We start from the raw sequence: 24,627 nt of genomic DNA, 5'->3' as shown, positions 1-24,627 counted from the left end.
TCTCGTGTTTTCACGTGATTCTCACTGCCTGAGCTTCAACACAGCTTCGTTTTGCCAATATTCAGTAATCTCAGCACAATTCTGATCTGATACCTTTAATTTTCACCTGCACCCCTCCATAAGCAGCAATGTAATCAGTAAAAACTTTCTTAACCTTAATTCAAATGCAGCCGAGTTTGTTCTGAGGGGTGGTCGTGATAGCAAAGCTCGGTATTTAACACGGAGGTGGGAAGGGAAGCTCCACACCAGGGAAGTGGTCGTTGTCATCACCTGCGGGGGTGGCAGAGAGCAAAAAGCCTGGGAGCATAGCCCAGGACTGTGCTCCAAGGTCCTACCTCACATATCTCCTGGGAAAATGAGAACCTGTGCTGAACTGGGTCGGTTTTCCTTAGAGAAAACACGGGATGGTCTCTCCCGCATAGGATATTTTTAAGACTGTAATTGTACTTTCAAACTGTAACAAAAGATTTTCCCAGAACAACAGGATTTCCTGTGAAAAGGAAATTACGAATAGAACTGGCTGAAATATGTAATGTCTTTTCTCTGAAAAGTACAGGAGTGCACAGAAAAATAAATAAGGCTGCTGCAAAGTCCCTGGTGCAGAAGAGCTTGCCAGGCAGCAGCAGGCATGGACCCAGCTCTCGTGGAGGGAAGAGCCCATTATCCTGAAGCTCCAGCTGAGGACGAGGCAGGATGAGACGGGACATGTGGGGTTTAGAGGTGGAGAATTCGTTTGCTGGTCCTGGCTCATAATGGGGAGAATGGGCCTGCACGCGTGGAGTCCAAGCAGTTAAAAGCTACGGGGTGGAACGTAAGTTATCAAGGCAAGCTCACACTGATTTCCAAGGCTGGCTACAAGGACGTGTGAGTGTATCTCATATCTTCCTATCTGCATCCTTTGTTTTTTGTATACAATGGGGGAAAAAAAAGAAAAAAGATATAGATTGTTGAAGCTACAAAATGGCTAGACAACAGTAACACAGTCCAAATTGGCTAGAAGTACTCTCACAGTCCTCTTTCACCTCTCCGAAGATGGCCAGTAAACAGTAAATGGGAAGGCAGCCGGTGAGCAGTGAGTGCAGTGCACACAGGCAGGGAGAGGAGCTGGGGAGAACCAAAAACCATGGCCATCCTAGGGGACCAGCCGTGCCATAGGGGTGCTCCCATTCTCACCTGGAGGCTTGGAGCAACTGAAGGCAGTTCCCGGGGTTGACTTCTCTTTGTCCCCTTTGGCCTTGTGGAAATCCAGCCCCAGAAGTTACATTACCTTCATTTTTGTAAACCACGGACATTTATAACTTTAAGTCCTTCACTTCAGAATGAAAAATAGCCTTTCTGTCACCGCAGCTGGAAAGCAGTCAGCACACAAGGATGAGATTTCTTCCTGACGTGCCTCTCCTCGCTGTTTGGGAGAGGGAATAGAGCTGCTCCCCACCAGCTCGTGGAATCACAAGGAGCAACATCAAGACTGGCTTCAGGGCTTAGCTCCGTCACAGCCAAGCTGAACATCCTCCATCCATCTATATTCAAATTGGTGTATTTCCTTCCAAACTTAGCACTTTGGACAAAATACAATAAATAGGTGAGGTTGATGGTTGGACTTAATGATCTGGAAGGTCTTTTCCAACCTACATGACTCTAAACTTGCCTTGTTATTGTGGCTTGGCCCAGTTTAGTTGTAGTCTCTCAAGCACACCATGCAGACTGCCAACAAAACCTGGACCTTGAGAATCGAACAACAAATAAAGTGCCCAAAGCACACCCATCTGTCACCAGAGGGACATTCTCTCAAGAACCACCCAAAGCTTGGGTCCTGCTGCTGGACGAGCTGGCGTACACCACGATGGACCTGGAGTCCCAAAGCCGTGTGATGGAGGGACCCAAATGAGCAAACACGGCGGTGATGTACAAACCATGAGCAAATACAGCTCATAAGCATGAGCTGTGGCACCACCTGAAGGCAATGCACAGATTCCAGTAGACCTGGCAACCCAAAGCATCAAAAGCTATTAGATTATAGTTAGGATACAAATTTCACATCAGTATTTACTGAATGATTTATACACTCTGAGAGGAATCTAAATCAGCAAGAAAGAAAAAAAAAAAAAGCAGCTTCTTAAGATGCTCAGTTTAGTACTGAAGATGAATTTTGGTTTTCATTCCTGTAATCCCACTGGGAGATGCGCTGGAAGTAAAAAGGAGGAATGAGTTCCGTAGTCTCACCTCCATCGATCACTTTCAGAGATGATCCTCATAAAAGCTGCATGAATAATTCAGGTCTGTTTTCCGATGAGATCAGAGCCGAGGATGGAGGACTGGCTGTACACTGCTGAGGTCAATCTGTCTTGCACGTTACTTAAACGGGCACATATACTCATCCTATCCTGGCAAAGCCAGAGATAGAAAGATTTGAAAAGACACTCAGTAGCTTCAAGCTTTCAAGTCCATACAGCCACAGAGGCGAGGCGCTCAGAGATGTGCATTAATTTCAGTCAAGCTCTTCCACCGCGAACAGCCTGATAAAACCTTCTCAAATTTCCTGCTCCCATTTTTCACAGTTAAATTGATCTTATCCCATACAGGTCTTAAAAAAATAAAACGAGAAAAAGAACACGGAGGCAGCATGTTTCAGTGGCAGTCTCAAGCCTGAAGATCAATCCAGCTCTCAGCTGTGCCACTCAAGTGCTGCATGGACAGGGTCTTGGTCAATCCACTTCTGCATCTGCCTCGAGCCTGCCTCACCCACCCAGGCTGTGAATTCTTTGTGGTATGAACAGCTTATCGCTGTGAATCTGTGCAGAGCTCAGAGGAAAACAAAAATTGAAGACTGCTAAACTGGTACATATTAAATCTGAGCTTTTTTTCTTGTTCTATTTATAAAAAATTCAATAACGGCCTCTCTCTATAATTCATCTTGTGGTATTTTTCATGCTGACGTTACACAACCCGGTAGCAGATGCATATCATCTCCTTTCCCCCTTTCTTCCTTCAGACTTTCAATGTTGTTCAGGGTCATATCTCCAAACCACCTCAAGAGCCCAAACCGTACAGCCCTTCCCAGAGATGAAGCTACCACTTCAGGCCAGCAGCCTTACCTGACCCTAGGGCCTACTCACAGCGAACAAGAATATCATATGTTACAACAAAAGGTCATTTTTTTCATCCCAGCACAAGGTTAGAGTAATATCAAAAACGTTTCAGCTTTGTGCTGTCATTTCTGTATGGTATTTGCCTACTCGGTGACTCCAGGCCAACGCAGGGCTCCACATTAATCAGCTGCTCTTAACGTGGTACATGGTGGCTGGGCCATTTGTCACCTACCTGCTCTGAGGAACAAACAACATCACAGATTTTAAATGTTAACATTAAACTGGCATGGCAGCATACAAAAATCATGTCGGACACAATGGTAGATTCATTTGGTTAAGTATTAACTATTAATATTTGGTACCTGAATCAGTCTTCCTGTCATCCATGGATCTGTTAAACTCATGGCATTGAAATGCACCACAAACAGTGCTGGGCATACACCTCACAAATGGTATTTCCCTTCTCTCTAGGGAAATACACCATTAAAATGACCAAACTTCTCAGAAATAATTCAACACTACCAACAGCACCAACAGCATTTCACACAGAGAAAGGCAAAACCATCAACCTTAGCCAAGCCGACCAAAGCTGAAGGGTCAGTGACTTATCGGGGACCACTTACAGCCGCCTGCCTTTCCCCTCTCTGTCCCCACGGGGAAGGCTCTCAGCATGGGATGTGAGCACGTCAGGAGCTGGGGAGGCACAAACATGTCACTTACATGTCCCCGGCCTCCACTTACAAGACAGTTCCTTCAGGGACACGTTTCTGGCCATTAACTATTGATGGACTTCCCTCACGCTGCTCTAAGGATATCCAGCAGCAGGATCATCTGACCTACAATTAAATAAATCACGCACAGAGCATCACTACCGGTTCGTACCCGCAGGATGAGAACCAAGCCTCGGGACTCATACCAATAAAATAAGGCCTGGTACCCAGGAGGAAAGCAGAGGAAAACCAAGCACGTTGTTTTCCCAAGGTCTGCTCCAGCAAAATGCAAAGTGTCCAACTGTGATAGAAATCGATGGGAATTCACAGCTTTCTAGGGCTGAATCTGTACGAGGGATATACCTAACCTTCTAGGGGAAGGCTGCCTGCTGTACAGTATGGGGTTTATGTGTGGAATATGTATGCATATGTCCCAAAAAAGACAATTATGCCCCTAGCTACTTGCCTGCCTTGCAACACTGGAGGAATGTTTTATAGGCTTCCGACTTGCGAAGTCTGACCATCAAGACAAAACAGTAATTTCAGCACAGGATTGTTGCAGCTTGGACTATATAGCTGCAAAGTAATTTCAGTCTCACTTTATGACATCCCTAACCGCTGCCCTGTAGATCTTTTTTGTTTTTACTTGACAACTGGGCATGGTTCAATGAAAAATAGGTACAACAGAGGCTTCTTAAATCACAAAAAATTAAAATAATTTTAGAGAAGTTATCCCTCAACTGGGAGGAAGTCAATTTCCTAGGTATTTTCATTCTTTATCCTGCTATCTTACAGATACATTGAAGTCCTAATAAAGACTAAATTGTAGGGCAAAAAAAAAAGTGTATTTTTTCTTTCAAGAAAGGTTTCTGTGGTTTATTTTTTTTTTTGTGAATACTGCAGAATCCAAAGACTTAAATAGGAATTGTGTTTTGCTTTCAGGGGTTCCTGTCGCAGAAGTGATACTGCACAAAACCGGCTGCAGTTTCTTCCTCGACAGAGGCATTTGCCCATATAAGACCAGGACAACGCCACGTGATCGGTTTATGGCTGGAGCTGTGACACGGTAGCAAAGCATTCCTTGCAGTTCTCGCTTAAAAAAACAGAGGTTTTATCAAATAAATCCCATTCTGCTGAACTGATAGAGACCTACTTTAGCACAATGCAATTACACAGGAACTCATATTGTCACAGATGTGTGCAAGAGGCAGGGCTGGCACTCCTCTCCAGAGAAGGATTTTAAGCTGATTTCAGCATAAATATTCCTACAAGACCCACTCAAAACATGGTTGCCCAGGAAAATAATCAATATTCCATCAAAGGCGACGCGTCCCAGCCCATCAGCGATGTGTCCTGACAAGCACACGGCTTAATTTAGAGACACAGGGGAGGGAGAGCATCGTGCATCACCCCGGGAGCAGCCAGGGCTGCTTCCCTCCTTTGTGCAGCTCCTTGCTTCTCCTCCAGGCTGCGAGCCGGGGCGTGATGCCCTCTCTGTTGTCTCGGCACAAAGCAGGGAGCTCGGCTGAAGCATTAATGATGTACACCTGCGGAAACACAGTGCGAGCACGCAAACAGGGCTCGGATCTTCACAGCCGCTGCTCTACCCCTCCCGGGTGACTTCACATCCGATCTGCAGCTCGACGTCCTCGACAGCAGTGTTGGAACTGACATGTAGGGATCTGCCTTTTTTTTTTTTTTTTTAGATAGGTGAGAAAACAGAAATAAAATGTCCTGGCCGCAAATTGCAATGTGGGACTTCAGCCGTAGAAAATAAGTAACGCCTCGCTTGCTACCCAAACCACACAGGTCAGTGTGGAAACGTGTTTTCTACAAGAGGTTACAAAAAGAAACGTGAATCTCTTAAAAATTAATCGCTTACTATAAAAAGGGTAATTTTTCTTCATAGGGTGATTGCATTTGGAGAACAGGACTAGAGTCGCAGCAGAGAAGAACGGAAAGGACACAATTAATTTAAAGTTAATGCTGCTTTCTGTGCTTTACCTATTGCATTACAAGTAATCTCTCCATAAATCTTTCCAGGAGGGGAGAAGGAATTGTTCCTCCTGCTTTTCCTGCTTGTTTATTCAGCGATTTGGAGAGCGCTCTGTGCAGAAGCCAAACTCACACTCCCCCAGCAAAGCCATTTCCTGCTTTCACGCAGCAACCAGAAAGAAATGTCTCGAGCTGTGGGAAGCCACATCTGAAAGGGAAGATTGAGGGATATAACATTGCGTCCTTACAGCAGCACTTCAAACTACTTAACTCATTTTTCTAACTGATTAGCGAGAAGTTCTCTGCATTGATTTAAATCACATTAAGTTTTTTTTTTTTCCTTTTTATGGCTTTTCCTGAGACGTAACGGAGTGTTTTCAACACTGCTGCAATAAATGAATAATGAAATGAATTCCCAGTCTTTCTGGCCAGCCTTCCCCTTCCACAGACTTTAGTCTGAATAATGAAAACCTCCACTCGGCAGGAACAGGACGCAGAACTGAAGGATCTGCACATCTTTTAATCTCTGCGCTCTTCTCAGGCAGCTGCTTTATTCTCCGAGGAACAACAGGGAAATACCATTTAATTAAAGACACTCACCCTCAGACATCACAACAGCAAACATCCTCGTGTGTCCCTAACTAACCAGAGGCTGCTGAATGTTCAAATACGTAAATCTCTTAAGGGATGAGGAGAAGCCGCGAAGATCCTCCAATATCCAAGGTGAAATGCTCCCCACAAACACAGGTATCACCATTTGATGCACAGCGATCCCTATCAGCGCTGTATTTTGTTCTGTGATTCACCCTGCCAGATCAGGGATGGTAGTTGATGTTTAAGTATTTAATACCCATGACAAATACCTTTCCCCTGCCTTTAGTAGCAAGCTCTGAAGTTTTAATCCAGGAAACAACATCCTGTTAACTACATCCTTGGAAAGCAAGCCGGCTGCCTGCGCTCGCCGCTACACAGCATCATGCGAGGGCTCCGAGGGAAAATAATCAATAATTCATTGGGAGCCAGAGCTGTACGTCTGAAATTGCTTTGCTGATTGCAGCTACCCTTTAAATCCTACCAGGCATTCCCCAGCCATGTCTCTGCTCAGCCACACAGCCCATAAGCAGCAGCAGGAGATGAAACAGCGACCGGGAAGTGCAGAGGTGAACGTGTGGTACCTGTAATCCCCGAGGGACCGGCTGGAGATTTGGGAAAGCAGCTCCTTTCAGAAAAGAGGCAAGGACTACACAGAGGATGGAGAAGAGGAGAGTCAGGGGGTCCTTTTGGCAACAGGGAAGAGGGGAGCAAAGAGCCCCTGTGCCCCACGTTGGGCCTGTCTCACCCAGTGGCTGTGCAGAGCTTTGCAAGGCCCCCGCTAACCTCTTGTCCTCTGCTGTGGGCTATGAACAGCCAGGGAGCAATGGAGCAATAATAAAACACTTGGTGGGCAACAGCTATCTCACCTTCTGGCTTGAGGTGGGTGTGGGACGGGTGCTGATGCTCCAGACGGGTCTGGCAGGCAGATTTCTCCTTGAGTTGAGCTTTAGCTTGGCTGGGTGACACCACGGCACCCAACCTCTGCTGCCCAGCTCCAAAGGGGCAAGGCCCGGACTTCAGCGGTACACAAAGGAGCTCGGATCCCTCACTCATCCTCCCCCTCTTTTAGCAAGGAAACCCTTCTCCCAGCACAACACTGGGCTCATTTTTAATGAGGGCAGCGAAGCGTTAACAAGCCCAATAAACGCACGTTTCCATGCTGGGAGCAGATCACAACTCAAAAGCAGGAGCTGAGCGTAGCTGCTGCTACATTTCAGATACAATCTCATCTATATTTAGCCCTAGAAACAAGCTGCTTTTGTTTAGAAGAACCTTATCTCGTTCATTTGCACATAATTCTAGGGATCCTGTTTAATCTAAACCCACGAAATTTGCCATGGGAAGTCCCAGATTTTCCCAATTTTTCCTTTTCATCCCAACAGAAGGGATGACCCCAATGCCCTCCCTGGAAGGCAAGAGGCTCCCAAACGCCCACTCAGCTCCTTAACCCAACCCCAGAGCTGTGGGATCGGAGCTGTAAGAAGCCTTACTGAGGGAAAGGGATGAACATAAATCCAGGAGAGCTGGAGGGCTCTGGCAGAGATCCATACTTTCTCAACCCCAAATTTGCCCACTTCATGTGTGAAGTTTTTCAACAGCCTACCGTGCCAACCGCTCTTCGGTTTCTAGAGCTAAGGAGGGATGGTGCTGTCTTAATGCCACCACTGATGAAGGTTCTCGGGCCAAAATGTGCCTTAAAAGAAATCTCTGAGATCTCAGAACTGTGGTGGGAAATGGGAACCCATGGAAATAAAAACATTCAGTTTTTTCCACTGAGCCAACTCTCTGGTGCTACGGGGAGTATAACACACGATATCCACAGGCTGCTACTAAATTCAGATGGCTGCTTCAAAGCATTTAAGGAGCTAACGGGAAATGACATTTTATTTTTTACTTCTCTAGAAAGCTTTTCCATAGTAAAAATAGCATTTTTCATTTGTTTCTTACCGCAGAGAAACCCCAAGTTTTTTCTTAGACACTCCCACTTCCCCAAAGAAAACGCCGACTGCACTGAAATTCCAGTTGAAGCTCTGCCTTTTGCCACTGGGAAGTCAAAACTGGGCAGCATAAGAAGTTTGTTAGGAAGCTAAATCCTTACAAAGTATCAGAGATGGATAAGGAAATGGTATCTATTGGTAACAGATGGCATCCAAAGCACTAGCAAATACAAAAACTCCCTATCAGCGCAAGGTCTTAAAACAAAGGAAGCACGTTCCTAACAGACAGAACTAATTTTGGCGTAAGAAAAACCCAAAAGCACCCAGCCTATTACCTCTAAAGCTCCCAGTACCAAAGAGCATCTTTGATTTGTATCTAACAAGCGGCTGCTTTGGCTGCTGGGTCAAGCAAAGCAAAAGGCAGAAGCAGAGGGAAGTGTCAGGCACCAGGCACGTGCAGGAATGCCTCTTCATTCACATTTTTACTGCTTCCCATCAGTTCGTATTTCCCAGTTTCCCTCTGTGTCACAATGCATAATGGATGGCAGCAGCTCCAGTACGCACCGCGTAGGGGACACCATTTAGTCCAGGGAGCCCTATAATATACACATATTTGCCAGATGTGTGGCGTGCCTCGCTAATAGAGGGGTGAGCCATTCTGGGGTCTTTTTATTTTGTCTTCAAGTCTACGTGTGACCTGCCTGCGTCTGGTGACAGCTGCAGCGGTTGATGTAGTACCCTTTCATATCAAAAGCAGCGCTGTCGCTGACTTCAGAGACGAGATCCTTTGGGCTCGAATGAGGGAGGCTGGAATAAAAGGCAGGAAAGCTTGACAGAAGAATTTGCCTGTTACTTCTGGTTCGTTTTCTCACAAGTAAAACACCCCCGTGTCTCCCAGTAATTTCCCCGACTTGGTAGACGAAGCCAGCAGGTAGAGCGTGCTCTCTGCATTGCCGAGGATGCCGACCGGTGGCTGTCAATTGGAGTTTTAAAAATAATAATAAATATGTAGAAGGCTGACAATAGGCAGGACTAGCTGTCAAGAAGGGATTAAGTTGAACTAAACACTATTACAGTAACAGAAGCCTCCCCTCTTCCCAAAGACCCAAACTCCTTCAATGCTTTCAAGATCTACTTCCCAGTCTTGTATCTATTCGTTGAGGTGACTTCCCTACACTTAAGGCTATAAAACTGTGCAAATATTGAACCAAACTGGTTTCCTTCTGACTTTTAAGAGCCATACGGTGGGTTCCTCTAGGTTTTATGGATAGAAAAGCACAAAAGCTGGTAGCCAGCAAGGGCTGCACTTCTTGTGCATATGCAGACGACTTCTGTGCGCAGCTGTACGCGCACACCCACGCACAGAGCAGCTCACACCAGCCTGAGCCAACCTCGCTTAAATTTTCCCCAGTCCTTCGAGCAACCAGCAATGAAACCAGCTAACAACAACCCACGAGGGCAGCAGCTTGGCCTGCTACCACCCACCAGTAACATTCAATTTCCTTCTCGGAGTCCGATCCAGCTCCCAGCGAGGTCAGCGGGCATCTCACCGCTCCCTTCGGCGGGAGCTGGCTCAGCCTCCAGTCATTTTCCCCTTGGATGGGCAGGGGATGCAAATGGTACAGAAGCAGCAGGTAGAGCTGGTGGGAAGCAATAACACGGCCCCAGCCCTTTGGCTGGCCAAGAAACGTGTGCTGAATGTCAGTCCCGTCCAGGTGCTGCAAGGACAGCAGCTGTGATGCTCCGCAGAGCGAGGTGCGGTTCGTGCCCGGGGAAAGGAGCCTCTCCACCAGAGGAAAAATAAACCAGAGTGAGAGCTAGATCCGAACCACCAGCATTTAAACACCTACTGAGGCTTCCAGCTTTCTGATGCTGACAGAGCGTTACCTAGAGACAGAGCTGTAGTGCTGTTAAAAAGGGAAGCAGGGCTGAGCAGGCAGCAGCGGGTGCCGAGCCGAAGGCTGCCCCCGGCCCCAGCAGGAGCCGCTCGCAGGGTGCCCGAGGTGAGGGTGCATGCACCTGAGCGACCCCAGGCCCAGAAACATCCTCACACTGCCACCTCCTTCACTTCAGCTGCTCCTGATTGAAACCCGGCCTCCATTTAGCTCAATCCACGGCCACCGGGGCGCCTACTGCAGATTGCAACGCATGTGACAGCGCTGATCATGTCAACAGCCAGCTCTGAAGCACGCCACTTTCATCTGCAGTTAACTTCTATTGGCACTGGCCTCCCTTGGGCTTTCCCTTTTTATCATTCAAAATAGACTTTTTTCTGCCTTTTTTTTTTTTTTTTTTATTAAATAAAACGGTAATTGCCTACTGCCAGTGACTGAGCTGCCAACCATCCACAACGCACAGCAGAGCACCCAGGGCTGTCAGCACTCACCCCGATTTTATTACAAATATGTTTATGTCTAACCATGGACACCCTCTAAAGCCTTAACCTAGATCCCTTCTCCACCCAAATTCTACCATCGGTCTCCAGGACTTTCACTAAGATTGAGTGAAGAGGCCTGTCCTAGGACATTTCGCAGGAAACTCCTAAAACAGTAGATATCGAAGGAAATTGTCTCCGTATTTTTTGGTGCTAATGAATTTTGGGTGCCAAATTCCAGCAATGACTTCTGATTGACACCCCTTTCACCTAATGAACCCAGGGCAACCAACCCAGCTGGGCATTGCCTTTGTCATGAAGCTACATCCTTTATTATCAAGCTGTCCCATTCGGCAGGCAGCCTCTGCCCATCCCCAAAATGCCCCCTGCGGGATGCTGCAGCCCCACAGGCCCTTACCCAACCTGCCTGGGACTCGGCCACGTGTTTTCACCTCTGACCTCTCCCTGCCATTAAGGAATTGGCTTGGGTGTGCAAAGCAAGTTATGTGTAGCTTCATTAAAAAACCCTTGGTAAAGTTACAGTTCTCAGAGTACGAAGTCAGGACCTCAGAGCAGATTGCCATGGCATCCTGCAAAGAGATTCTTATTTTGGGAAACCAGGCCTGCGCTTTCTCAAGGATAAAGAAACATCTCCTGGCTTGCCTTACCTTAAAGAGTGTCTCGTTGGAACGAAGAGAGGACGCGAGTATTTATTTGAGGACTCTCAGTATTTATTTAAGATGAGTAATAGCTTTCACCAACTCTTCCTGAGAATATCAACAGTTACTGAATGACGTCTGTGCTAAAAGTGTATCTGTTGGTTACACGGGGCCTAAAAGGCTCACATCCAAAGCCCACAGCAAAACCTAACTGCAGAAGATGAGCATATTCAAATGTGAGTCACCAAAGGAGGCGACAATGTCATTTACCCAAGTGCCATAACAGAAACCACATAGCCTGGTCGATATGTTCTTCAACAGAGTCAATTCTTAAAAGGCTGTGAAAATTGAATGGAAAACATGCCCAACACTGCTTCACCTGCGTTGCTTTAGTGCTCGGATTACCAGTAAAAATACACCCAGTTAGCGCAGACAAAAATGTAATTTTCAGTGCTTTAAAGATAGGGAGGCATCAGCTCATCCCCGAGTGCCATTAAACAGAAGCTGTACGAAGCCGTGGTGGTGCTGTGCACAAGGGAGCTACGTAGAAAAAAAAAGCTTAATTGGTGAAGCTGCACATCAGGGGAACAAAGGATGCAGAAATGCTGGTAGGCCTGCATCTTCCAACCCCAACAAGCCAGGATCCAGCCAAGCTCTGTGCTGGTATGCTGGGAGGTGACAAAAGGGAGCACAAACCTACCTGTAAGGCCTGTCGGAGGCAGAGCTACCAGGTACTGCTCCATCGTTCCCCCTCGACTCTGAAGCACTGATCTCAAACAGACAAATGATGCCTCAAATCTTATCACAGCCACCTCAATAAGCAGGCACCACATTACGTTTTTAAGACCTATGTGAGGCTGGTTTATGTGTTAGCTCCAGTGGATATAACGGGGACTTACTGAAATAGATGATCAGAAATTAACTCCGTGCTCAGACATGTTGGATAAACGGGATCCCTGTGACTGAAAGGCCAGCAAGGGACAAAGCAATTCTTCTGAAACCCTTTCGGAGGTAAAGGCCCTGCCCCAGCACGCCAGCTGACTGCTTTGGGGTGGAGGTCAGGGAGAAGAGACTGTCAGCTACGTGAACCGATAAAACCTCGACCATCAAATGACCAAACCCTATTTCTACATGGGAAATGAGTCTGCTATTTCTCTATTTCTGCATTCACACACATATTTGTGCACCTCCATACATGCTGTAGCCATGGGGAAAAAGTGGTAACTCGTTCTCAATACCCGATAATTGCCTGCTTTTCCCTCCCCCTCCCAGCCTCAAATGAATCTCATTCCCAGCTGGCCTTCAGTGAGCAGAGATCTACGGACACCTTGCTCTCCTGATTCATCAGAGGCTGTAACGCCAAGACAGGGCTGATGCTGGCAAGGGTGATGTGACCCGAAAAACAGCATCTGCACGGAGAAAAGCAGAGGGAATCTCCGAGAACCCAGAGAAATGCAGCTCCACGCTGCGCATGTTAAGCAGAAAACACAGCGCCGGTGAGGTTAGGAGGGGGAAGGGGTGGCTTTTTGTTCCCTGTAAGTGGTCATTGTGTTTGATTGATTACGCACCCAAAACATGAAAAGACAAACCATATGGTGCGCAGCCACCGCTCCGCACCACCCAACCCAGGCGGCCGGCCCGAGCGAGGCACCTTCCGACGAGGCGAGCCTTACAAAAGGCACCTCGCTCGCCACGGCCCCCCAAAACCCCGGCGATGCCCCCAGCTGAACGCAATTAGCACCAAACAAAGGCGGCGGCCGCAAAGTCAGCCCGGCCGCAGGGCCCAGCAGCCCGGAGAAAAGGCGAGCGAAGGGAACGCAGACTTACATCGCCTCTGACGGCTCCCGGATCAGGCTACCTGGCTGTGCCTGCTGCAGCGACTGCGAGCCTCCCATCCTCAGCGTGCCCTGGGCTCGAGGCTAGACGCGAGCAAGGCCGGCTCCCTCGGCAGTCCCTCCAGCGAGAAGCCCCGAGAGCTTGGGCTGTGCAGAGGCTGCAGTGCTGCAGTGCAGATGGGAACAGCTGCTTGCATCAGTGGCAGCCCAAGCAGGAACACTTCGGCAGCAGCCTCTCTTCTCTGAACCGTTGCCAGTTATTTTATTTATTTATTTATTTTTTTTTTTTTTTCCCGTCCAGATGAACGCTGCTTAGAAAATAAAATGAAATCCCGGCCGCTCTGACAGGCTGATCATCTGTTAAACATCAGCGGTCCCCGCGCGCGGCCACGCTGCAAAGCGCCTCCAGCCCGGGGCTGCCGGCTATTGAAACCGCCTTCAAAAAAAAAAAAATTAAAAAAAAAAAAAGAAAAACAGAAGAAGAAAAGCAGACCCTCCCTTTAAGCACACATTGTCAGCTACTGTGGCTCCCTGAGGACCTCCAGGCAGGACCATTACATTGTGTTGACTCAGCTGATTTGAAATGCAAATGCACGTGTGGCCGGGACACTGCGCATGGATTTCCCTTGGGTAAGAGGCGAGTTGGACAGATCGGGAGGGCTGCGGAGGGGATTAATGAGCGGCGCGGCCGCTTTTTTCGTGGCAGCGAACGAGCTCATCCCTCTGGCAGAAATGGAACCGTCCATGAGGGACGGAGGGAGAATATCATGAGCAGCCAAGGTAAACAAGGCAATGTGGGAGCCTTCCCCACCCGCGCCGCTCCATCCGAGGAGATCGGGGCACTTAACTGTTTGGCTTCTGCGGGCACGGAGCCCCTCGGGGCAGGGGATGCTCAGAATCCAACACCAGGGGATCAGCCACGAGGATCTCTAAGCCTGAAAGGCACAAGCCTGAGCAGCCCATGTGCCAAGCCCTGTGGATCAGCTCGTCCTGCTACCGTGGGGTGCTGGGATCTCCAATCCCTCAAGGAGCAAAAGTAGCCAGCCCCATCACCATCTACTGGGAATTAAGCCCCGGGGACACGCGTGGCCTGAAGCTGTGTGACAATTCTGGATCCGGGACGGGGCACAGAGGTCTGCAGGCTCAGATGTATTTAACAGAGATGTTAAAACTTGCTAACTGTTAAGCACCGACCGCAGCATTTCTGTCGTGTTTCAGTGGAGGCCTCGCCAGGCTCACGCCTTCAGTAGCTACCTGTATTTTTTGCCCTGCTTGCAAGAAGGGTGATCCAGCAGGGTTTGCTTCCTGCACAAAAACCAGGCTGCTGTGTGTGTGTGTGCAGGGCTCTGCCACGGGGTGCATCCACCACAAACCGCTGGTGTGAGAAGAAGCAAGGATGCTTGGAGAACACAAAGCACACAGTTCATTTCCAGAGAGTACCTAAATCTAAATGGGTTTACCAATAGCATCAGAATAAATGCAGGAAAAGCTGGTGAGCCCACAATTTGTTTAGCCACACACTTCCCAGCCAGTTACAGCTTGGAAGTTGTTTCATTTCAGGCATCCAGCATTTCGTGCTCACCACCCAGCTCCCCAGGGAAGGAGGCAGCCTCCCCGCCCCGCTCCGGGACCGAGCTCTGGCATTTCTGACTTCCACTTCGGTGCCGGAGCCACTGGGGCCACCCCAAACCCCAGCCCATGAGCTCCTCAGTATGAAAAGAAAACGCGTGTCCCCTGGCAGCAGCTTGGCAATGGTTAATCACTGCAGGAGAGCAGCCGAGTGCAGGAAGCACCAGCCCGCAGCCTACAATTATAGGGCTGCATTTGGGGCACCCATCGGGCTGAGGTCACCGAGCAGTTTTGCACGTGGTGGCTGTGCCGAGCTACAGCCAGCCAGTCTCCTGCATGCCCTAAGAGCTCCCTGTTGGATTTTATTTCTTACAGAGTAAAGGAAGACAATGAAAAATAATAAAAATAAAAGCCTTTCCTTTGAAAAGCCACCACCACATTGAGAAAGTAAAGCCCTAGCAGCTTGCTGGAAGCCAAGAGGGGGAACTGAGGCACTGTTTGTCCTGCAGGGGGGAAAAGGGGAATATTGTGGCATGTTTTTAACAAGCGTAGAGTACATTTAAAACGCCTATGTTGGCTGCCTCAAGTTTCAAGTGCACATCTATTGCAAAAACCAAGCCCCCACACAAAGAGGCTGGGGTCAGACGTTATTCTGAGGCTGCTCTGGGCCACTCCAGCTTACAAAGGGGCCAGGATTTAACTCTTCTCTTGCAAAAATCTCCCCCAAAGCAGCTCGACTGCAGCAATATGAGTGGGAGGACCGGTGAAACAACACAGGCTACAACTGCAGCGAGACCTTGGTGGAGGCACTGTGAGCTCTAGTGTTGGTGATCCACTGAGTGGCCAAAGGAGCGCTACCTGGAGCCTTGGAGCTACTTGGAGCCTTGGGAAAACATCTCAGCTTCAAAACGAAGGGCACAGCCCACTCCTTCCACCACAGGCACCTGCACGAGGAGATGTCACACGCTTAAAAGCGGTGGCAGCTCTGATCCGGTAGATTTAATGACAAGATCCAATGAGAGAAACTAAAATTAAAAGAAATCAACGTTTACATGCAAATTGCTAACGGTGAGTTCAGTTAACTATTGAGGTGGGCACACATTTTCTAGTTGAACACTTCAGACCGGAATGGTCCTTCACAAAATGCTGTGCTGTAGCTGAGCCTTGGACTCGGCAGTGCCTGCTGGCTCAGGGCTGTGAGCACAACAAGTCAGGCTCTAATTCCTGGCCAAGGAGACACGTGAAGCCAGACCGTGGCTTTCCTTCTGACCTGGCTGTGAGGACTGTAACGTGATGGAGCTGCCAGGGGACCAGCGCTGGGCTGAGGTTTGGAGAGGATCCATCCTGTCGCTTGCTCCATCACCTAGAACCACGCATTTCGGTACAGCACCTGAGATGCTGGGAGCATCACGGCACTCCTTTCGCTGGGCACACTTTGGAGAGGTGCAGTCGGACACGCAGGCAGGCACAGCACGGCCACGGCACCACCACGTCTGCAGAGCAGCAGCCCCGAGGAGCGGGGAGCTCCCCCTCTCCTGCCTGGCCCCAATCCATCCCCCGGGCCTGCCAACAGAAGTGCCAAGTCGGTACTAAATTTAGTGCTGGCTTTTAAAAATATCAAAACTGTGCTGATACTGGGAGTACATTTTGTAAGAACTTGCCTGGGACCTGGAAAAAAAAAAAAGGAGTTGTGGCTCAAAACCCAGCCAACCCAAATGGTCTCTGTGGCTTCAAAGGAGCTAAGGATGCTCCTGGCATCTCAGTCTGGGGTTGTTCTACACAACGGCCCCAAAACCACTTACTGTGATCCCAGTGCTGACAAATGGGTATTTCAGCATTCAGAACCATCCTATAAAAATTCTCATTTCCTCTTGCTGCTCGTTTCATCCATTTTATACCAAATGGATGCCTTATTGAGCCTTGATGCCTACTGGTTAGTTGTTGAGAATGACGCACCGACTCCCAAATATTTGGTCTTGCTACATTTTGTGTTTATACAGAAATTCAGTCTCGGGTCACCAGCACCCAATTTGAAATTTTTGGGCTTCCACCAAAAACCAGTGCTGGACAGGACTGCGATACGATTTATGATCAGCTACAATTTATGTTCTGTCTCCTCGGCCTTGGTTTCTCTGCACGTCCTGCTAGGCTCTTAGGCTAGCTATAAACATGGCCCCACACACACACAAACATCAAAGAGCCCTCTGAAAGAAAGCCCTGCCTGCCACATTTATCCCCCTTGGGTAGGGGGGTGAATATCAAACCATTCCTCCTAATTGCAATGCGTTATTGAGGCACCGGGCAGGAGCGAGCACCACGCAAAGCAAACAGCACAGAGCAGCAAAATCAAACACCCCAGTACCAAAAAGGAGCTCTGAGATCCTGCAGGCTGCTGCCGGAGCTCTGAGGAACAGCACTGTGCATTTTAAAAAAAATAAAATAAGGGTTAACGTATCCGTTGTTAACATAAAAATGTTAACAAATGATAGATTGCTTTTTAAACAGGATGCTAAAAATCAAAATTGAGGTTTTGATCATATTACCTTTGGATCCCAAAGCCTTAAATGCAGCCTGGGAAGAAGGTTTTATCCCAAGAATTCCCTTATTATAGGCTGCCTGGTATCAAAGCCTTCATGAGTAGGGCATCCCCAATGCCAGGCTGATAAGAAACATCATCTTTACTGACAAAAACCAAGCTGCTCAAAAGCCCAACGCCATTCCGTATGGGCAAAGCAGTGCCTGGGCTAGTGCTGCTCCTCGTGCTGCAGAGGAGGTGAAGCTGGCTGTTCCCAGCCATGTGGGCACTCGATGTTTGCAGTTTGTCTTTCTAAAGGTGATACAGCAAGCACTTTCACAGGCTTTTAAAGGATTCAACATCCGTCATTAGAGGCTGCACAAAAATACACATCTCCTGGCATGTTCTCCTAGGCTTCTCTACTCACCATGCATTTTTTCAGTCCAGGAGTTCCTCTTTTGGGTTTATTCTTCTGGTCTCTCGCTCCTGTAGCCAGATTTTTGCTCCTTAGTGCTCCCTCCCTCCCTAGACACCAAGCGGCCACCTGCCTGGTAATTCCCACCTGCCTCGAGGGCAGTCCCTTGAAGGCTTCCTCAGGCAAGGAGCTGCTGAGCTGTTGGGTGAATGCCACGAGGATTGCTGCTCTTCGCTTTGTCTCTTTGCTTTCCACGTTTATCCCCACGATGTGCCTGCAGAAGTGCCACCAGGAAGCTCTGCACGACCACGCTGACCTTGCATGGACTTCTCCAGCCAGGTTGTTCCACCAGCCCCTAACGCCGGTGCTGTCACCAAGTGCCACCAAGTCCTCCAGTGTGGCACCGAGGCACAGACCCCAGCCCTGACCCCTTCAATCTCTCTCTCTCCATAGATATAATTCATATTTTTCGCTGCTGTAGGGAACAGCCACCATATTGTACATGTAAGTGAATAAAACACCACTTGAAATTAAAAATCTTCATTATTTTGATAAATGACATCCCAAACCCAGATCCTAAGCAAATGCTGCTTTCCAGGGAGCCATGCACATTGCCCACGAGGAGCATTAACCCTTGCTGCTATCAGGGAGCCAGAGGCAAGCAAACCTCTCTTTCTTCCCCTTAGTTTCACGGGGAAGCTTTGTGCTACAGCTGAGAGAACAGCCAGGAAAAGCTACCTGAACTACACGGTGAATTTTGGCTGTTTTGGCTTACTGGCAAAACAAACACTGCAGTAAAATGTTAATGAAAACATGTGAAAATGCTCTGAGAAGCACACTGCCTGCTCCACCACTTCTCCAGGTTAACGCCACTGCCCTGTTTGTGCTGATACCTGGGTATTTACGAAAACCCCACAGTATTGCAGAGAATTTTAAGCCTGAGCACACCGATGGAGTATTTCCCTCTGACAAGTCCAGGAAACAGTGGGTGACCGGTGACAACGCACTCCGAACAGACACTGCAGCTCATGGGAAACAAACACGGGAGTGTGTTTCAAAAAATATAAATAAAAAAGCAAGGAAATACCCCCAGACACACACACACTCCCTATTGATCACCGTTGAGTTGCTAAGGTCACCGCTTCATCTAAATTGCAAGTGAGATCAGTGGCATTAGGAGTTATGAATCACCACGGTGGCTGCTTAGTTATTGAAATTTCCTGCGTGGGAAACCCAGGCACAGATAACAAAAGAGGCCCCTAAATGCCCCTATTCAGGATGCCCCTGGCCCCAGAGTCTTTCAGGGGCCAGCAGTAACGTGAGAACCAAACGCAGTGCGAGATTCCACGCACAGAAGCGTTTTATGAAATTAGGAAGCTGTGCAAACAGGGAAATTTGATTTTGGAGAGCATGGAAACCTCCACGGCAGCCATGTAGGGATGTCACCCAAGGAACAAGGAGGGTTTTCCATCAGGCACATCTCCGAAGACCTCTGTTATGGCTCAAGGACAGCCAAAAACCACGGAAATCTCTTTGCCCAGCCTTTGGCTTCTTGTTTGCTCCTGAGATTTCGTGCTGAGGCACAGGCACTGAACCTTTGGGATCCACTTGTACCACGTTACTGCTGCGTGAACTCACCGGGTCACCAACCAAACGTCAAACCTCTGATTTCCAAATTTCTGGCCCAGTCTTCAGACCGGGACCACAGGCGTAACCGCACCAAAGGAGGGAGCTTGCTCTGCTGCTGGACGCCCTCTGCAGACCTCTACATGAGCCAAAGGCCCAAAGCTCTGCTCACACTGCCATGAAGCGGGGCCTGCGGGGGCTTTTCTTGCTTCTGTGCTCCTGTCAAAGCCTTGAAACATCCCTTGGGGTAGGGGTTGAGCTCCTGCTCCTGCACAGGCCCTTTTTAGACATGCCACTATTGAGAAATGCAAACTACACCTGCAGCTTTGGCCCAGCGTTGCCTGCTGTAGGACAAGAGGAGGTCGATCCCCTGCGAGTCCTCCACCCTCCAGCACCAGGCCAGACGTAGTCTTGGTCCTGAACACACATAAGATGATGGATGCCATTCTACAACTCCTCCTGGATGGATTAGTGTAATGACATATTCATTTTCATGCTGTTGAACCTGTTTCAGCAGCAAGGAAATTACCATAAATTGCCTGAGGGCACCGGTAACACACAGAGCCAACAGAGGGCTACCACCACCACCCTTTTGTCCTGGGCCACAAGCAGGCAGCAGCCCTACAACACCAACCTGTGATGGCTCTCTTTGAGCATCAGAGAGCACAAGCTGGAAACAAAGATATGGGTAGGAATTTGGGGCAATTTCATATTTTTGTCAATCGTCCATTAACGCACCACGATTTGCCTTTAAAACTGCAGTTACTGGAAGCTGGTGGTTGAATCGTTGCTGGTTATGGAAGCTGCCCTCTGCCAGCAGGGTCCCCAGGCACCCCGCCACCACACACAGGCATGGGGTTACCCAAAAAAACCTGCAGGATGCTGTCCCTTGTCTGGGGACCCCGCCCCACCATCAGCTACGAGAAAATGCACTTACTCAATGCTTTTGGCTTGAAACAGAGCAGGCAACCTAGGATTTGATGCTGTTACTCAGTAATAGGCTGATGAGATTCACGCTGAGTGGCACAAAGCATCCTCCTGCCTGGGACTGCGCAGTGCTAACACATCCCTCAGCCCCTGCAGGCCAAAGACCAGGAGCCACAATCTCATTAAAACGCCCGGAATGGAGGAAATGAATGAATGGGCAGCGGCTCATTCTTGGCCATTTGTTGCAGGCTGGCTGGTAACATGGAAAGTATTGATTTTTTTTTATGCTGTGCTTCAGAAGGTGAACCATTTTCAGGATACCAGCCACCAAGCCTCAAGAAAAATCCCTGGGTTTTAGTTTCCAAGATCTGAGTGACTTTATTTCAGTGTGTTCACCGTGTTACTATTACTAATACAATCACTTCTTTTGTGCATCAGAGTCCAGATACACATTAAACATTTGCTACAATCCAGTTCACATAAAACACTTAAAACCAAACAAACAACCCCCCCCCCAAAAACAAACAAAAAAAAATAAAAAAAAGAAAATGAAAGGAAAAAATATCCCATATTTTAGAAATAAAACAGCATTGATGTTGCATTTGCACCCCTCGCTTGCACTTCTCATCTCTTAGCTGCTCAGTGAACTTGTAAACTTAATGGATTGACTCTTCTCTTTCAAAAGGGTTAAATGAACTCAAGGAACAAAACGTGGTTTTGAATCCCTTTTAATCCCTTCCAGTTTCAATTACATCATTAAAAGCTGCCCCAGGTCTGGGATTCTCAGTCTGGGTCATAAACGCTAGCAATACATTCATTTTTACTTACTTATTTTTACAGCAAACCTCTCCAGAAGTGGGCAGAAGCAGAAAACTTACTTTCAACGCGTAATCAAGCAAATACAACCCAGGAGTCAAAAAGCTCATCCTGTTTTTGTATGTGACACCAGTAATTCAGCTTTGCTTCCTCCTGGGCAAGTATTATGAAAACATCTTTTAGAAACCAACAGCACAGAAAGCTGAGCTTTCTGTGAAGACTTTTTGCTTGTGGAGAGAAAGATTTGTTGCTGTGCTCCCAGCTGGTTCCACGCTCATTTCGGGAACATTGGCTAAGACAGATGTGCATTTAATCACAGAGATTCAGAGATCAGCAGAAGCTCCCTACCCGCCCAGCTTCTTGCAAAAGTATCTAATTGCAATCTATTTTAGTGTCAATTTTCTTTCAAAAGCTACGTACCTGACAAGGAGGCCCCACCTCTCAATCACACCAGCCTCATTTAACATCTCAGGCGTAGATTTAAAGCACGTAGCCAGGCTCTGGATGAGGACGTGCACAGAGACAGAGCTTGCTTTTTGCTCTCCAGAATGCCTACACCCATCTCTCCCCCTTACAGGACCATCAGAGGGATGGATTGGCTCTTCGGAGCCTTTCCAGCTCTATCAGAAGTGGTTCCTTAAATGACGAGTTACGCTTACGAGCAATATTTCAGCACTTCCCCCAAATTATGAAGTGCCTGTGATACAGTTAATAACGTGATTGCCATGATCGCAGAGGAGACCGAAATGCCTCAAGGATCCATTCTGCAGAAAATTGTGCAGTGGCAAAGTGCTTGCTGAGGTTTAGCACCTTGCTGCCCAGGCAGCTGCCATAAATGTGACAAAGTGAAGCATAACCCGACCCAAACGCTGTTATTTTCCACGGCTGATTTGAGTTGACTTGATACACATGAATCACAGAAAACATTGAGACAGTCCAAAAGGTATTTACATAAGGGGCTGATTATCACAGTAAAGAGCTATCTGGGCAGAAATACACTTGCGTTTCTGGAGGATGGAAGAACTATCTATCTTTCATCCCACAGACATCTCTAATTCTGCAAGCATCTTAACTTCCATTAAGATCTATGAAAAATCTGTGTTCACATTACAAAAAGAACAAAGGATGAAGAGCTTTAGAGGATGCTGCAGGTGATCAGCGTGCTGCGCTCAGGGCATGATGAGGATGCGTGCCAGCCTTCATTTTGGTTACTGACATCCTGCACTGGATTTTGACTCCACATTAAGCAATTCTACTAATGTTACTTAATTGTTTACCCCATCCCAGAGATTCCTCTGCATACATATTTACATTGTTACACACACCACGTCACTGCTGAAACCAAACAAGCTTCAGAGGCACAAGCCAATTTAAACACGTGAGCAGAGCAGCTCTGCCCATCTGCACACTGCTCAAATTATTTCTCCTCTCTCTGTCTGATGCCAAATTCTGATGAAAAGGGTAAAAAAGAATTACGCTGTGGTTTGGTGGTTTACATTTCAATAAACCTCTGGCCTCATAAGTGGTAGTCACCTGTGACCACACCAAGGAACTTGCAGAATGTGACATTCAGGCCAGGGTATCCATAAGGTTCAAACAATTCTGGAAGCTTCTCCGGAAGGAGCCAACACCCTGCGGTGAATATTTTCTAACTCACAACCCCACCTGACCACTTCACACAGCTTTTAAAGCACGAACAGGGTAACCTTCGTTCAGAAAATCATCTCTAGGTCACAGAGCTTGCAGACCAGCTCCAAATAGACCTTCAAGACCTTCAAGCACTGCTTTTACCCACCAGCCTTACACTGGTTAAGCAACCCTGGGTACAGTGAAGTACCACAGAGGAGCATGATACAGAAAACTCGACCTAACCTATGTCACAGCAACCATTAACTTACACTAAAGATCAAGACACCGTTTCCTGATCAAAATTTTCAGTAGTGTATAAAAACATAATAACCAACACGTTTCCTAGGTTTTATACTGTGGATGGGATCTGATTAGCATTGGCTGATAGCTATTAATTCTCTGTTCCACAGCAAAACATGTCTATTGTGTATGTTCCCATTCATGATTCAGAGTACCCTCCTGCTGGCAGCGGCATCTTTTGACATTTCTGAACAGAGATTAAGTAGAATAGCTGCATTTCCCGTGCTGTCTCCTGTCTTGTATTGTACTTGTCACAAGCTGGCGACCTGTATTTGTGGGGTGGAGAAGGATACTCTCCAGGGAGTGCCCATTTAATATTCTCAGCTGTGCCGTGACCTTTTCCATTAATAGATGTCACAATAAGGGCATGCCTTTATTGCCAAACCACAACAGCACACTGGTTAATCGCCCACAAGACAGGCGTCACCTGAAGCTCTGACATGAATATCCAAGCACACGTCTCATCTTGCCTATATCTGAGCGGGGAGGAGCAGCCTGGGGGGCTTGCAGCAAAAATCCCCGAGGCCATTTATCAAACACCAGTCGGTGCAAATCTGAAGGAGAAGAACATCAGCTTTGAAATGAAGATAACTGAACAGTTCTTCAGAAAGAGCAAATACAAGCTGAACTTCTTCCTTCATTGCTGACAACTACAATGCAAATGACTAGTGGGGGGAAGACACTGGCAGCACCTGAAAGGGAATGAGCAGAACAGTCCTCTTGAGGGGAAAAAAAGAAAGGAAATATTTGAAAAAAAATGAATAATTTAAAAATAGCAGAGAAGAGCAGCATAGTATCAAGCAGTGTAGTCCCAGCTCCCTCTTCTGGTCTTTCAGAATATATGTGCTGAAGCAAGGAGGTCTTCATAATCTATCCTTTGGTTTCAAAATCTAGCAACAGTATTGACACAACTTATACAAAACACCCATTATTTTCTTAAGCCATGGATGTACAGGCGTGGAAATGTACTTTAGCATGAGATAACATTGTGCAGTACCTCTTTATTTCCTCCGTGAAGCCTTCACTGTCTTGAGGAGGCAGGTCTACACCCTCACCAGGGGCTGCAGCCGGCGGTACATCCCCAGAAATGAGCTTATCAGCTTCGTCGCAGCTATCAGGCTTGGAAGTGCTGTAAAATAATCATTTAAATTTGTAAGGTGAAAAACTTTACAAGTGCCCACAGAGCTTCAGTGAAGTCTTGTGAAAAGAAAAGCTCCAGCTAGGTCTGAACTTCTGTCAGGAGCGCGTTGTCCCCTCCCCTGTACTGTCTTCCCCATCTCCCACAAATTGCTTCTTCCTACAAAACCTATTTAAATTCTCAGCTGACCACAAAACCAACAGTAATTAATAAGAAGCTTTGACAGCTCTCACAGACCACAGCATTAACTGCCAGAGGAATTCAGGAGCCCTCTCTTCCTTCTGCGCATGAAGGCAGTGCGTCAGCCCCTAGTGACTCCTGTGCAGCTCTCACACGACCCCTTCTCCTCAGCAAACACGACAAACACTCCGTTCAGCGACTGGCCTTGTAGAAAAACTAAAATCCAGGACTAAAAAAGTCTCATGTTAACAGCCCTCGGCATGCTGTGAGGCTAAAAGCACAACCCCTGGAGTCACGGTGTGACTGTTCGGGTTGCAGG

The 24,627-nt window shown here is 47.7% G+C and overlaps 1 protein-coding gene across 14 annotated transcripts in view; it reads right to left on the bottom strand.

Moving 5' to 3' along the window:
* TACC2 (transforming acidic coiled-coil containing protein 2) overlaps positions 1–24,627 on the bottom strand; it is a 125,430-nt gene that overhangs the window by 41,821 nt on the left and 58,982 nt on the right. For 13 of the 14 annotated variants that reach the window (XM_068689029.1, XM_068689037.1, XM_068689042.1 and 10 more), the window contains one exon: positions 23,988–24,119. The exons of the other annotated variant lie outside the window; for it this stretch is intronic. In XM_068689029.1, the coding sequence (XP_068545130.1) occupies positions 23,988–24,119 (132 nt within the window). The remainder of the gene's footprint in view (positions 1–23,987; positions 24,120–24,627) is intronic. 14 annotated transcript variants of the gene reach the window in all.

The sequence above is a fragment of the Anas acuta genome, chromosome 7 (genome assembly GCF_963932015.1).
Source record: "Anas acuta chromosome 7, bAnaAcu1.1, whole genome shotgun sequence".
Taxonomy (NCBI): Eukaryota; Metazoa; Chordata; class Aves; order Anseriformes; family Anatidae; genus Anas; species Anas acuta.
This window is presented reverse-complemented; position numbering and strand designations above follow the sequence as displayed.